General features: G+C 36.0%; 3 protein-coding genes across 4 annotated transcripts; 1 reads left to right on the plus strand and 2 right to left on the minus strand.

Annotated features, from left to right (window-relative positions):
- Positions 1 to 336: 336 nt before the first annotated feature.
- LOC140893572 (DNA polymerase delta small subunit) lies at positions 337 to 6,015 on the plus strand. The gene is made up of 15 exons (XM_073302654.1): positions 337 to 468; positions 602 to 731; positions 1,671 to 1,777; positions 1,881 to 2,007; positions 2,322 to 2,429; positions 3,068 to 3,183; positions 3,281 to 3,364; positions 3,795 to 3,863; positions 3,936 to 4,007; positions 4,104 to 4,195; positions 4,274 to 4,401; positions 4,710 to 4,811; positions 4,901 to 4,968; positions 5,494 to 5,560; positions 5,725 to 6,015. Exons 1-14 carry the CDS (start codon positions 394 to 396, stop codon positions 5,551 to 5,553), a joined length of 1,338 nt encoding a protein of 445 aa, XP_073158755.1. The 5' UTR covers positions 337 to 393; the 3' UTR covers positions 5,554 to 5,560; positions 5,725 to 6,015.
- A 266-nt stretch (positions 6,016 to 6,281) lies between these two features.
- On the minus strand, positions 6,282 to 7,048 carry LOC140893573 (putative germin-like protein 2-1). 2 transcript variants are annotated; one of them, XM_073302655.1, is made up of 2 exons: positions 6,928 to 7,048; positions 6,282 to 6,817 (listed from the first exon to the last, which is right to left on the minus strand). In XM_073302655.1, exons 1-2 carry the CDS (start codon positions 7,040 to 7,042, stop codon positions 6,282 to 6,284), a joined length of 651 nt encoding a protein of 216 aa, XP_073158756.1. In that variant the 5' UTR covers positions 7,043 to 7,048. The 2 variants fall into 2 exon arrangements, with proteins under 2 accessions (XP_073158756.1, XP_073158757.1); XM_073302656.1 differs by having other exon boundaries at positions 6,925 to 7,048.
- Positions 7,049 to 8,588: 1,540 nt separating this feature from the next.
- LOC140887363 (actin-11-like) lies at positions 8,589 to 10,592 on the minus strand. The gene is made up of 6 exons (XM_073294577.1): positions 10,526 to 10,592; positions 10,261 to 10,361; positions 10,051 to 10,110; positions 9,492 to 9,888; positions 8,775 to 9,394; positions 8,589 to 8,692 (listed from the first exon to the last, which is right to left on the minus strand). Exons 3-6 carry the CDS (start codon positions 10,096 to 10,098, stop codon positions 8,600 to 8,602), a joined length of 1,158 nt encoding a protein of 385 aa, XP_073150678.1. The 5' UTR covers positions 10,099 to 10,110; positions 10,261 to 10,361; positions 10,526 to 10,592; the 3' UTR covers positions 8,589 to 8,599.
- Between the last annotated feature and the right edge of the window lie 2,408 nt (positions 10,593 to 13,000).

Here is a 13,000-nt window from a genome sequence, read left to right on the forward strand (position 1 = left end):
ATAACGCACTCAACATGATTTAAGTTGATCGAGTAGACATAATAATAGTATAATTTACAGGTTATTAAATCAGTTTTACACAGGAAGGGGAATAACTCAAAACTATTGGACATATTATATCTTTCGTATTAGATGGGTTAGTTTGTGCTATATCGGAAGTGTTTTTTCCCCAATTTCAATATCATTAGATCACGTTAAATATTTTTATAAAAATTGTGATATGTTTTGATAATCCAATGATTGATCATCCGGGTAGAGTACTTTATGTCAGGCATAAAATAATAGGCGTTAGAGAGAGAAAAAATGTATTGTACCTTATACAAGAGAAGTCGGGGGTTGCTTACTTATGTAGAGTCCTGGAACCCGCGAGGATTAGAAGACCCTTTTCCCGCCATGGAAGCTGCGCCCATGGAGGTCGATTCAGACAACGGCGTCCTCCTCAGAAAGCAATCTCTTTATAAATCCTTGGTAACGACCCCGATTTTCAAACTGTTTCTTCCTTGCATTTACAAATTTCCTGTTTTTTTTTTCCTTCAAAAAGTCTATGTTTGTTTCGTAGTGCTTGCTCAATTCAACGTGTTTTTTCTTTACTTGATCGTAGGATGAGACCTTTAAGATACAGAAGGAAATGTACAAAGGGCAGCAGTACAGTCAAATATATTTTGCAAGATTACATCTCATGAGAACCCTTCTTTACTCACTTCTCCCCACCTGGAAGCCCCATCTGCCTGGTATTGTCGCTTTTCTTTTCAATTCAATGTAGATCCCTTGCAGATTTTTGTGCAAAGCTTCCGACTTTACTTCCAGCTCTTGTCTTCAATCACCTTAACTCGTGCTAGTTTCTTTCTTTTTGATTTTGTTATTTTTACTACTGTTATAGCTTATGAAACTGGAGAAATTGTTTTAAAGGAGCATTTCTTGAGTTTAGTGGTCTTATGCATAATTACTTGTGTAATAACCACACGAGTAACTCACAGAGAAATTGAACAAAAAAGGGAGCAGATGGAAAACTCGATCAACAGTCTCTGCTATTCACTTTGTGTTTGAAATGTTCTATTTCAACCATATTCCATGACTTGAACTAGTTGACAAAGCAGAAAATATTTGCTCCTTGATTTTGCCACCTTATTTGAAAATCCTATTGAACCTGGAGATTTCGGCTATTTACCCAAAAAGTAACACGGACAGAAAGAAAATGAACCTTAGTTGAGCCCTGGTGGCCTTTCGCCCTATTTGTAGAATATGAATGTCTGGTTAAACTGACCATATTTTTTTGGTTGTATGGTGATAATGTCTCTGGTTTATGGTCATTAAAACTATGATCACAGTTGTATAGGCACTGAGGCCCGCAGTAAAATGTTTTCAAAATGGTATAACTTATTAAAGGACTTGATGAATGGAACTATTGACACAGATTAGTGTAACAAATAGAACAGAGAGTGTGGGAGTGAGGAATGAGATGAGCATTCTTAAGTTTTAACTTGGACATCTTTCTGTGTCTATTTGCTCTCGCTCCCATGTCTTCGTGTGTAGATATTTTGTCATAGAATTTTATGGAAATCTTATATGGTTTTGTAACTTGTATGGTCTAATAAGTTTACGGTAGGTGGTTTCCTGCATAAACCAATCTTCATGGTTAGCTTCACATTGTCCTTCCATGTTTGCTGCAGTTTGTACCGTGCTAGGATTGGAAGAAGGAAAGGAATGTATTATTGTTGGAACACTTTACAAGGATATGAAACTTAAACCTTCAATTCTTGATGAGTACTCTAAGGAGGTGCTGAGGCTGTGGTTGCTTCACTGTTTAATGTTTTTACACTTGGACAAATTTAAAAACTTCTTTATCCTGAATCTTTTCATTCCTAATATATGGTACACAGAGGTCTGTAACCCCGCTTGTAAAACCCCATAATTTTATGCACTCCGACGATTTTCTAGTTTTGGAAGATGAGAGCGGAAGAGTCAAACTTCGTGGCACTCTTCTTGTGCCTTCTATATATGTTACAGGTATGTGTGGAGCTTGGCACTAGTTTTTGGAATTGGCCACCTGATAATAGGTCGCAAGTTTGCACACTTCACATTATTTCATTCTGTTTGAGTCAATTATGATCTACTGAAATTGGCTCCAAAAAAATCTTTATCTGGGGGTTTTCTCAATTTCCGCAATTGGTGCCTCCTCAAATGAATTCAAATGTTTGACTTGTTATAAAAATTATTCATGAAGAATTTATGACAAGTTTCACAGTTCTAGATCTTTACATAATAATTCATTGCCTTTGTGCTTGCAATCTGTAATTCTGCTTGACTTATTTAATCTGTAGGTATAGTTGTTGCCTTACATGGAAAAGAAACCGGTGCTGGTGATTTTTTGGTTGAAGATGTCTTAGAAGCCGGGCTTCCTCACCAGATAGCACCCACACTTGGTTCTGGTAGAAGCACAGTTAACTTCCTATGTTTTTCCAGTCTGGTCTAAGCCATGCTTTTATTGCATTTGAATGAATATCATTGATGGATAGTAGACTAGATGAAGGAATCAAGTGCTTACAAATGCAAGGATTGGGGTTGAAAATTTTTGGAAGAAGGCCTTACTTTAGTGATGCTTATGAACGATATTATGTTAGTAGAGGAAATCACTATATGGATTTTAACATATGAGCGCAAAATGAGCGGTTGTTTGAATTCAACTCATAGTTTCAATAAAACATGTGTTTATGACATCAGATGCCACAGACTCCCAAATAATCTCTACAACTTCATACTGATTTTTATGTTTGCCATCTTTATACATTAATGTAAAAACATGATGTCTATTAGCCTGCATCATCAGGGTGACCATCTTGGAATGTCATTGCCCCATTCAAGAACTTATATCTTTGTACCTTGATAAGAGATACCGATCTACATGAATGAGAACTAACTAAAACAACATCTAAACTTCAAGAGATTTTTCTCAGTCATCATTATGGTTTAACATGGTTAGAATCACCGGAATTCGTTTAAATACATGAGTAGCTCGATGATCTCTGGACTGTGTGCTATTTATTTGTTTGGATTCCATCTGAAACAGGTGACGATAAATATGTTGTTTTTGTATCGGGGTTGAGTGTCGGGAGCACCGTTTCTAATCCTCTCCATTCTCAGCTATTGGTGGACCATATAACTGGACATCTAGGAGATGACAAGGTTCAGACAATCTTCATATGCTATTTTGCTTGATTGTCATGCTATTACTTTGCGAAGGATGGTCCATCTGATCTTGCATAAATGTACAATGTGTCAGGAACAAGGCATTGCGGCTAAAATTGTTCAGGTAGTCATAGCGGGGAATTCCGTTGAATATCCACGCGGACTTCTTAATGGTCAGGTAATACCATTGTTCCCATAATAATTATTATTATACCATGACTTCTTACTTCTTCTTCGACCTTGTCGTATTCTGTTTTGATATATATAATCTTTCTAAATCTTGAAAATGGTGAAATTGATTAGCCATCATAAACTTTTTATGAGAAAATGGATCGTTATCGAAGCACAATATCTGCAGATGTAGATATTTAAAGCCAACTGTTTCCAAAAACTCCAGCCAATTCTGAGTATGGCAAAAAGAATGGCAACTGCCGGATACCAAACAATTCTGACTCCCTGATATGTCATGCCATGCCGTGTGATTACCAAAGACACTTTACTGATAGATTATAGATAGCAATAAAATTGAATGAAATCTGGTTTGTATTGAGCATCTAATCATGTTTGTGTATGTTAGTTTTTGTGATGTCTTCACTTGAGCATTGCAGAATTTGGGTTCAAAGGAGCAATCTAGACTAGCTGAGCCAATAAAAGAGCTTGATATCTTTTTAACTCAGGTAATTTATCGCGATTATGCTGCCACACAAATTGGATGACGAACTATGATGCATGTTTGAAACAACGTGCAGATCACTGCCAGTGTACCATTAGATATAATGCCTGGAACCAATGACCCTGCAAATTTTTCTTTGCCGCAACAGGTTTTTGTTACTCTGATCCCATCCAGGATTATATGCTGCATTTATGTTGACTATATTGTTTTTAACTTCAATCTTTCTCCCTGTTGTATATGTAAGCCTTTGCATAGATGCCTTTTTCCTGGATCATCAGCTTTTAACACTTTCAGATCGTGCACTAACCCTCATTCCTTTGAGATAGACAATGTGAGGTAAGGTGTATTATCTAAAGTTTAAACCAATATATGTTGGATTTGGGTTAACATCTTTTATTTTCATATTTTCTTCAGGTGTCTTGGAACATCAGGTCAGAATATTGATGATCTAGAGAAGTATTCAGATGCAAAAGATAGACTTGAATTTGTGGAAAGAACATTGAGATGGAGGCACCTAGCACCAACAGCCCCGAACACTCTTGGTTAGACCTGCTTCTTTTTTTTTTTTTTTCTTTTGTGATCTTGATTCCTGGTGATCTTTTTGCTGCTTTGTGAATTTGGATGTGTGGTTAAAAGTTGACAATTTTTTTCGTTATATGGTGTTTGCAACTCTTGTTTGTGGTCGTTAAAACTCAAGTATGAGCTATATATTAGGTACTGATGCAGCAAAATTGCACATCTTCTCACAGCACTTAAAATCAAACAAAGTTCAAACGATTGATTATTTGTGTCAGAAGTTCTTATTTTAAAATCGTTTGATAAAAATCATTCATCCTCTCAAACTTTGCAGGTTGCTATCCCTTTACTGATAGAGATCCATTTTTCATTGAGACATGCCCTCATGTTTACTTTGTGGGCAATCAGGATAAATATCAAACAAGCTTGATCAAGGGTATGGATGCATATTATATACTCTGGCATTTAGAATGTAGCTAGGTTTTACCTATCACACAGAAATTAACTGGTAGCATTAAATTGCAGGATCAGAGGGGCAAGTGGTTAGACTCATTTGCATTCCTAGATTTGCTGAAACAGGAGTTGCTGTGGTGGTAAGATTTCTTTTATGCACTTTTATGCTGTGGTGGTTTAAAGTTAAAATTTAAAAATTGAATATCATCCCAAGATCTTCATGATAAAATTCAGTTTTCCAACTCTTTGGGAACTAGCACAATTCTTTCCGAATTATTTTTTGATGGGTCCTGCAACCGACCGAGTGACCTATTTATTCACATCCGAGGACCAAGAAATTTGGTTGCCGAGATATACAATCTCCACTTTTACAATATTGATATCTTCTTGTCATGGCATTCAATTTATACAGAAGACCGCATAAAATCATCAAATAACAGCAGTGTAAGAAAAACCATGAGGGAATTAGCAATCATACTCAGCATAACCAGGGAAAAAAGGACCACTTAGCATCAAATTTATTTCAAGTTTGGTGGTTAGAATCTTGTGAAGCTTATAAATTATGATGATTTTTTGCCTGCAGCCTTGTCTACTCATACTTCAGCCTAACTTTTGATTTGACACGGTCTCTCTTGATGCACAAGTTTATTTCCCCCTTTTCGCAGTTGAATTTGAGGAATCTTGAATGCCATGCTCTCAGTTTTGGCACTCAACTTGGTGCATAAATAGAAGGTATTATTCAAACTTGTTTAAGTATCATCAGTAGTTACCTTATTCGAGACAACTTGTTTAGTTGTCCATTGATATTGACTGAATCTCCTCTAGAATACTCAGTCCTCGGCTGTTACCTAAAATATATGGGTTTTTTTCTTTCTTGTTTTTTTGTTTTTTGAAAGGCCAAATGATGGGATTAGGGTTGCAGTTTGCATTGCAAAAATTCTTCATTCCTCAGGTTAAAAGCAGTTTAGCAGCTCAATTTGATCCAATCAGGAGGTTGCGGTGTATACTAATATCAGATCAGCTTGATTGATCCACATTGCTAATCTTTCTGTAGTTGACATGAGATTTTTGTCCTGTCTCATGTATTTTTTTTTTCCTTTTTCTTCCAAAAACTATTTTGATCATACTAAATATGTCAAATCATGTACCGTTATTTCTCTTTGCATGGATATGTGTTTGTTGCAACATTTTCCAGTTGGTTAATTTTACTGTTTAGCTAGTTAATGTAGCAATCACTGGGACAGTAATCTCAAGTTTGCAAGTAAAAGTCGATGACAATGGAATTTAATTTACTATTATATGATGAAATGCAGAAAACATACAATGAAAACAATATAAATAAAGACACCCCCGCAATCAAGAGGATACATAGGAAGCAACACAAACACAGATTACAAAGCATGCAATGAATGATTTTAAAGGTCACTGGTATCTCATCATATATGTTGCAGTTCTAGAACTTAGCTTGGAGCTGATCCACAACACTCTTATCCACTTGGAATGCCTTGGCAAGAATGTCACTGCTAAAATCAGGATTCGATCCGAAAACCGCATTCGCGATTGTAATGACTCCTGGATTCTGGCTACTCAATCCAGCAATTGCAACAGCATTTCCAGTTCCAACGTTGCGCTGGAAGTGGACGAGTCCCACCGGGAACACGAAAACATCGCCTTTCTGAAGGGTTTTTGTGATCAGACTATTACCAGGGTTCGAGGTTACGAACCCGACTTGGAGGGAACCCTCGATGACTGTCAAGATTTCAGTGGCTCTAGGGTGAGTATGTGGAGGGTTGATGCCCCATGGTGCGTAATCGATGCGAACCAGCGAGATTCCAAGAGTGTTGAGGCCTGGTACTTGAGCTACATTCACTGGGGTAACCTTGGAGCCATTGGGATTTGATGTGTTGCCTGCCAAGTGCAGTCCACTGAAGGAGAAGTCACTGGCTTGAACCAATGCAGGACTCTTGCAGGCCAATCCATTCACTTTAGCTGCAATCACACAACCAGTGAAAGTTATAATTATAACTAGTTAACCATGAAATTTATGCTAATCAATAAATAACCACAAGATGGTATATATGTGAAGGAGTGTTAACCACCTGAGCTACTGGGATCAGCAACACAGAAATCTTGCAACGGACTCGGCTCAAATGCGAACGCAAGGAGGCCAAAAGACAGGCTCACGAGGCTCAACAAGATAATGAGCTTTGCCATGTTAATCTTGATACAATAAAGTTGATAGCAGAAGTAGAATGTAATCTGAGATTTTGAGTGATATTTCTGCTAAGCAAATAAAGCTCGTTATTTATAGAGTCATGCAACACTCGTAGAGATGTGTTTCTAGTGAAGGCCGTCCTAATTGCATGCCGTCTTAATTAATAATTTGCTAAGACGGTCAAATTTGGACATCATATGTCCAACGGGTCCAAATCAATTTTTTTTTTAATCAGAGGTTTGAATCAGTTTTGATTGGGGAACACCTCATCTTTTATCATGTGTCTTCCAAGTGTACATCAAGAATTAAATATGTGCAGAACATCAAAAGTTATTCTTTTTAGAGTAAAGGTTGGAGAAAACATTATAATTTTTATTTATTTATTATTATTTTTTTCCAATGGGATGAATCTATATATGCTTATACTATAAGACGATGTTCGCACGAACATTTCGCTTCAAAACAAAAAAGTGAGTTTCATCAGTACTTTTTGTTTTGCAGCACGATATAACATAGACTCGCTCTTTAATCTGAGGAGATTTGGGAAAATTGTCCAACCCAACATTTAGTAGAGTCCAGAAAATGTGATAGAATAATGTGCTCGAAACTGGACAATGATAAATGATGATCACTTTTCCTTCTGTAATAAAATGTAGCTATATTCGACAAAAATGCTCTAATACAGATTGGTTACTCAACATATATGTTTTAATATCCAGTCACTGATAGGCAACATAAATATATTCGAAAATTTAACGTAAGATTTTAAATAAGCATGGTATTTTACATTTACGATAAATCTTTTTGTGAGCTTGTGGAGTTGTGGAATGAAATTATTATTAAGTTTTTAGAATAATTCAAGGCATCCTCACATCTGCCTTCTTGTGGTGGCAGCATAGATTCGATCCAACCAGCATAAACCAAAAAAATTGTGAAAGTACGATAAGATATTTTAGATATAGATAATTATTACATTTATTTAAATAGATATTTACGATTTTTTTATTAAATAAAAACTTGATATTTTCGGTACTTAAAAATGTTATACGAAAACAGCTAATCTAACATCCTCATACTTCATAATATCACGACGTTGATGATGAAGAATGATATAGATAATATAGATAAGAAAAAAAAACAATACACAATAATAAATAGATCACATAAATAAAATCTATGAAAGGCTTAAAAAAATGAGAAAATTGGTACTCATATTGGATCATTTCCAAACACATCCATATCCAAATGCTAGGACGGCAAGGTTACATTATATAGGGTCAGATGATCTAAAACAATGAAACATGAAGCAAATTTGTTGTCGGATAAGAGGTGACATATGCCCCTTCATTCAAAAACTCGAAATCATAAGAATATTTGAAACACACGTCTATTCTACAAAATGATATCAATCATAGGGAGGGAGAAGATGAAAATTTTGGATCAGATGATATTTTTTCAATTCCAAATCTTTCATATGTTCAAAACAAAAGACTGGGAGGAAAGAACAAGGAAAAGGCAAATGAGAAGCAGCATGTGATTCGAATAAATAGCTTCTATCATTGATTTTCCTGCAAGTTCTTTGAAATTGAGCATTTTTTATGAACAATCGAAGGCCCGGACTCATCATACTCTGCCTTGGTTATCCACATCTGAAATCAGGAAAACAAGAAGAATCAAGCATTTGAAACATTTCAAATTAATCAGTATGCACTATAAAATTGTTAAATTTACCTGCTGAAATGTGCTGAGAGAGGCCAGAATGGAACCTCCAATCCATGCACCATACTTCCTCTCAGGTGGAGCCACAACCTTAACATTCATGCTGCTGGGAGCTAGTGCCGTAATCTCCTTGCTCATCCTCTCCGCGATACCTGGGAACATGGTGGAACCACCACTGAGGACAATGTTACCATACAGATCCTTCCTGATGTCAGCGTCGCACTTCATGATAGAACCATAGGTGATTTCATGAATTCCAGCACCAGCAGCTTCCATCTCAGTCATTAATGGCTGAAAAAGAATCTCAGGGCCGCGGAATCTTTCATCACCAATAGTAATCACCTGTCCGCCAGGCAGCTCATAGTTCTTCTTCACAGAAGAACTGGTCTCGGCCCTTTCTAGTTCTTGTTCATAATCGAGAGCAATATATGTTAGCTTCTCTTTTATGTCCTTCATAGTCTCATAATCCATAACAACGTTGAAATGGTAGCCTCTTTGACAATGTATCTTTGCGAGGTAGTGAGTGAAATCACGTCCAGCGAGATTAAGACACAAAATTGCATGGGGGAGTGCATAACCTTCGTAGATAGGGACTGTGTAGCTGAAACTATCCCCAGACTCGAGAACAATACCTGTGAATAAAGTGAAGACGTTTCGGTATATATATGTAAATAATAGAATAGGTCCTATTAATTTGTCCCTTAAAAAATGGATGAACGTTTTTCCTACCGGTGGTACAACCACTGGTATAAAGGGAGAGAACACCCTGAATGGCGGCATACATAGCAGGGGTGTTGAAGGTCTCAAACATGATTTGAGTCATTTTTTCACGATTGTTCTCCGGATTAAAAGGAGCTTCTGTCAAGAGAATTGGGTGCTCCTCAGGAGCCACATGAAGTTCATCATAGAATGTATGGTGCCATATCTTTTCCATATCATCCCAATTGTTGACAATTCCATTCTCAATTGGATACTTATGACTTAAGATACCTCTCCGTGCTTGAGCCTCATAACCTACATACACATCTTTGCGGTACATGTGAGTGATCATCACTCCAGTGTGACGAGGGTGTCCCACTATGCTAGGGAAAACTGCTCTTGGAGCATCATCACTAGCAAATCCAGCCTGAAAGTCAGGAGCGCCAAGTAAACGATAAGTTTGTAAAATGGTTATAGATCTGCCTACCACCGTTTTTTAGCTTCAGAATGGAACCACATACCAATTTATGCAAATTTTAGCATTGCCACCAACAGATAATAGGTTTAAGGTATTGGATGCTAAACGTACCTTGACCATTCCAGATCCATTGTCACAAATAAGAGGCCTCCCTGCCATCTAAAACGTGACCTGAAAAAATAGTGAATTTCATAATTCCCCCAAGTCTCAAGATTGATTCTCTGAATTTAAAGCCTTTGGAATCAAGAAAATTCAACTAGGACTGATGCATATATATACGGATAATTTAAAGAACCGAACATCACAACTATGACAAATGACCTTCAATGAAATACGCAACATGGCAAGAAATTGGTCCATCGCTTCCTCGCAAATACAATTTCAAATCTTTGGTACCCAGCACATCCTTTGAGACCGATTCACTAGCAAACATTGAACACCCAAACACTCAAAATCTAAGACCATGTAATCTTTTTCCCATATTGAATTAATCATCCATCATATACATATATATATTTCAACAAGTAAATTGTAGAGATTTCAAGGAAAGGTATAATTTCACAAGGGCCCTTTAGATCCCATATACCTGCAAATACATGAAAGATAAAAATTCGACCAATATGCATGGCCCGAGTCACGTCTGACCTTCAGTGATTAATTAGCACCGAACCACTCATCATCGCAAAAATTCAAAAAAAAAAAAAAAAAAAAAAAAAGGCCACATGATTTGAACTTTGAAGGCAAAAAATTGAACCTGTGATTGTAACTCTGAAGTTTTGCTAAATGCTTGTCAGTATTCAAAAAAAAGGCGGGCAGCCATCCACCGCTCAGGGATTTTTTTATTTTATTTTCTTTTTAATTTAGTCTAAATATAATATTTGACCAGTAATTCTTTTATATCGAATCATGCGAAGATTTAATCCAGAGATTTATGGGAGTGCATTCAGTAGGGGAGATTGGGTGATTTTTTTTTTTTTTTTGAAAAAATTGTATATATCACCCTTAAATTGGGTTCGCTGATAATTTTTTGTGCAATTTTTTTGAGTTAAAAACCCTCTATGTTTTTGGATAGGTAGCACACGCACCCCAACACAATTTTTAGTCAAATAAAAAATCAAAATGCCAAAATTGCCCCTACATAAATAATAAGATATCTGTCACCGATATCATTCATTTTTCTTCCCTTTCTCTCAGCCATCACTGATATCTTTCATTTTTTCGTCCCTTTCTCTCAGCCAAACCCTAAACATATGAACTTATTGTTGCTGAAATTTCAATCGGACACCTCCCATGGTCAATTGATTGCTCATCTTCAAGATTTGTATTTCGTAACTTCATATGGTAAGTTTTCCTTGGAATTTTTTTCACCAACTTTTATGTTTTGGATATGATCGGTTGGTTCGTTGATTCTGTTATTCTTTTTTCTCAAAATTTATGTTTTTATTTTTTAAAATTACAGCGTACATTGAGGTATCTTTATTTCAATGATAGATTCGACAGTTAGGATCGAAATGTGGCTTGGTGGGAAATTTGATGAGAAGTGTTATAGAGGTGGATTGAAATATATCATCGGTTAGGTCCTGTCCCCAGCAGAGACAGTATTACCCGTTAAGATCTGGTGTCCATCTTTTACGGCTTATCTAGCCAACCAGATCAAGCATCGCAACATCATCTGATGTCCCTCTTTTACGGTCCATTTAACCAACCAGATCAAGTAGTGCATGACTTCACCAGGCAGTAGCTTGACACACTAAAACTTCTAAGGAGGTCACCCATACTAGCTATTTCTATTCTCACTCATGCACGTTTAACCCAAAAATTCCTCCTCCCAAAGAAGTATACTTATATGCTTCTTGGAAGACACAAACCCATGACCTCTCTTTAATACCAGTTGTTGGGTCAAGCGCTTGCCGATTTACCAAAAACTATAAACCTATAAGTGTTAGCCAAGGTGCAACTTTATTCCTTATACTTGTGGCATCGCAGATGAGTCGAGCTGTTAAGTCCATGAGTCCAAGGAGAGCATGTTTTATTGCTGGTGTTGTTTCATATCCCTTCGAGATCAATTTTATCCTTTTCTCTACCAACGGCCCTGTCCTCAACAGAGACAGTATTACCTATTAAGATCTGGTGTCCTTTTTTAATGTACCATCTAACCAACGAGATCAAGTAGCGCACCGTCAACAGCTTGACGAAATAGAGCTTCGCAAGAGGTCATCAATCTTAGTACTACTCTCACTTTTGCACCTTAACGCAATTTTTTTTTAAATAAACACTTAAAAAAATATTTTTTCAGAAGATAGAATTTATAGATTCTGGTTTTTTGATTCTAATTATATTTTAAAATAAAAACAAAGCACTTTTCAATATTTATTGAACGTCAAAACCGTTTCTTCTTTTGTTAATAAAAACACTTTAAAAACAGGACTTATTTATTTATTTATTTTTAAAGTTACAGTTTCTGTATCTAAACATGATCTTAATTAATGGATGAAATTTAAACATAGAATACAAGAAAAAGTCGAAACGAAAGCACCTGAGGAAAACCTACGCCTTAAGAGTAATTTTTTGGAAATTCAGGTAGCATGGGCAACACTAGGGCACCCAAAAGGCAAAGTTGGCCTAACGAGCGTTCGTGTTGTTTCATGAATGTAACAAAGAATTTATGTTTAAGAGAACTAATTTTAGAGGGTGTCTGATTGAGCTTATAACCTTATAAAGCTGTTTTTGGAGTTTATAAACTTGTAAAAATTAATTGACAAAAAGTCGATTGATTAAGATATCCCCAATATTATGCTACTCTCGTGTAATTTAATTATAATATTTTAGAGTATACTTTTAAAATTTTAATATATCTATCGTCATTTTATATATTATAATTGGTTCATTGTTCAAATCATTCATATGAATCTCCATCAATCAAAAACTTTTGATATAATATTATGTGAGTTTAAAAAAAAAAAAAAAAGTTAGTATGAGTAAAAGTAATTGATTTATTTGATATTTATGTATGCATCATGTGCATAGAAGCATTGATATTGTACATCTGTACATGTATTAC

Source organism: Henckelia pumila, chromosome 3 (genome assembly GCF_033568475.1).
Source record: "Henckelia pumila isolate YLH828 chromosome 3, ASM3356847v2, whole genome shotgun sequence".
NCBI lineage: Eukaryota > Viridiplantae > Streptophyta > Magnoliopsida > Lamiales > Gesneriaceae > Henckelia > Henckelia pumila.

Excerpts from the sequence above, each read along its gene's own strand:
- LOC140887363 (XM_073294577.1), bottom strand. The coding sequence starts at position 10,098 with ATGGCAGGGAGGCCTCTTATTTGTGACAATGGATCTGGAATGGTCAAG. Across the intron at positions 9,395-9,491 it reads TACCAGTGGTTGTACCACCG|GTATTGTTCTCGAGTCTGGG; the intron begins GTAGGAAAAACG and ends CTTTATTCACAG. Across the intron at positions 8,693-8,774 it reads CTCTCAGCACATTTCAGCAG|ATGTGGATAACCAAGGCAGA; the intron begins GTAAATTTAACA and ends TCCTGATTTCAG.
- LOC140893572 (XM_073302654.1), top strand. The coding sequence starts at position 394 with ATGGAAGCTGCGCCCATGGAGGTCGATTCAGACAACGGCGTCCTCCTC. Across the intron at positions 3,864-3,935 it reads TTGATATCTTTTTAACTCAG|ATCACTGCCAGTGTACCATT; the intron begins GTAATTTATCGC and ends AACAACGTGCAG. Across the intron at positions 4,402-4,709 it reads AACAGCCCCGAACACTCTTG|GTTGCTATCCCTTTACTGAT; the intron begins GTTAGACCTGCT and ends CAAACTTTGCAG.
- LOC140893573 (XM_073302656.1), bottom strand. The coding sequence starts at position 7,042 with ATGGCAAAGCTCATTATCTTGTTGAGCCTCGTGAGCCTGTCTTTTGGC. Across the intron at positions 6,818-6,924 it reads TGATCCCAGTAGCTCAGGTG|CTAAAGTGAATGGATTGGCC; the intron begins GTTAACACTCCT and ends GTGTGATTGCAG.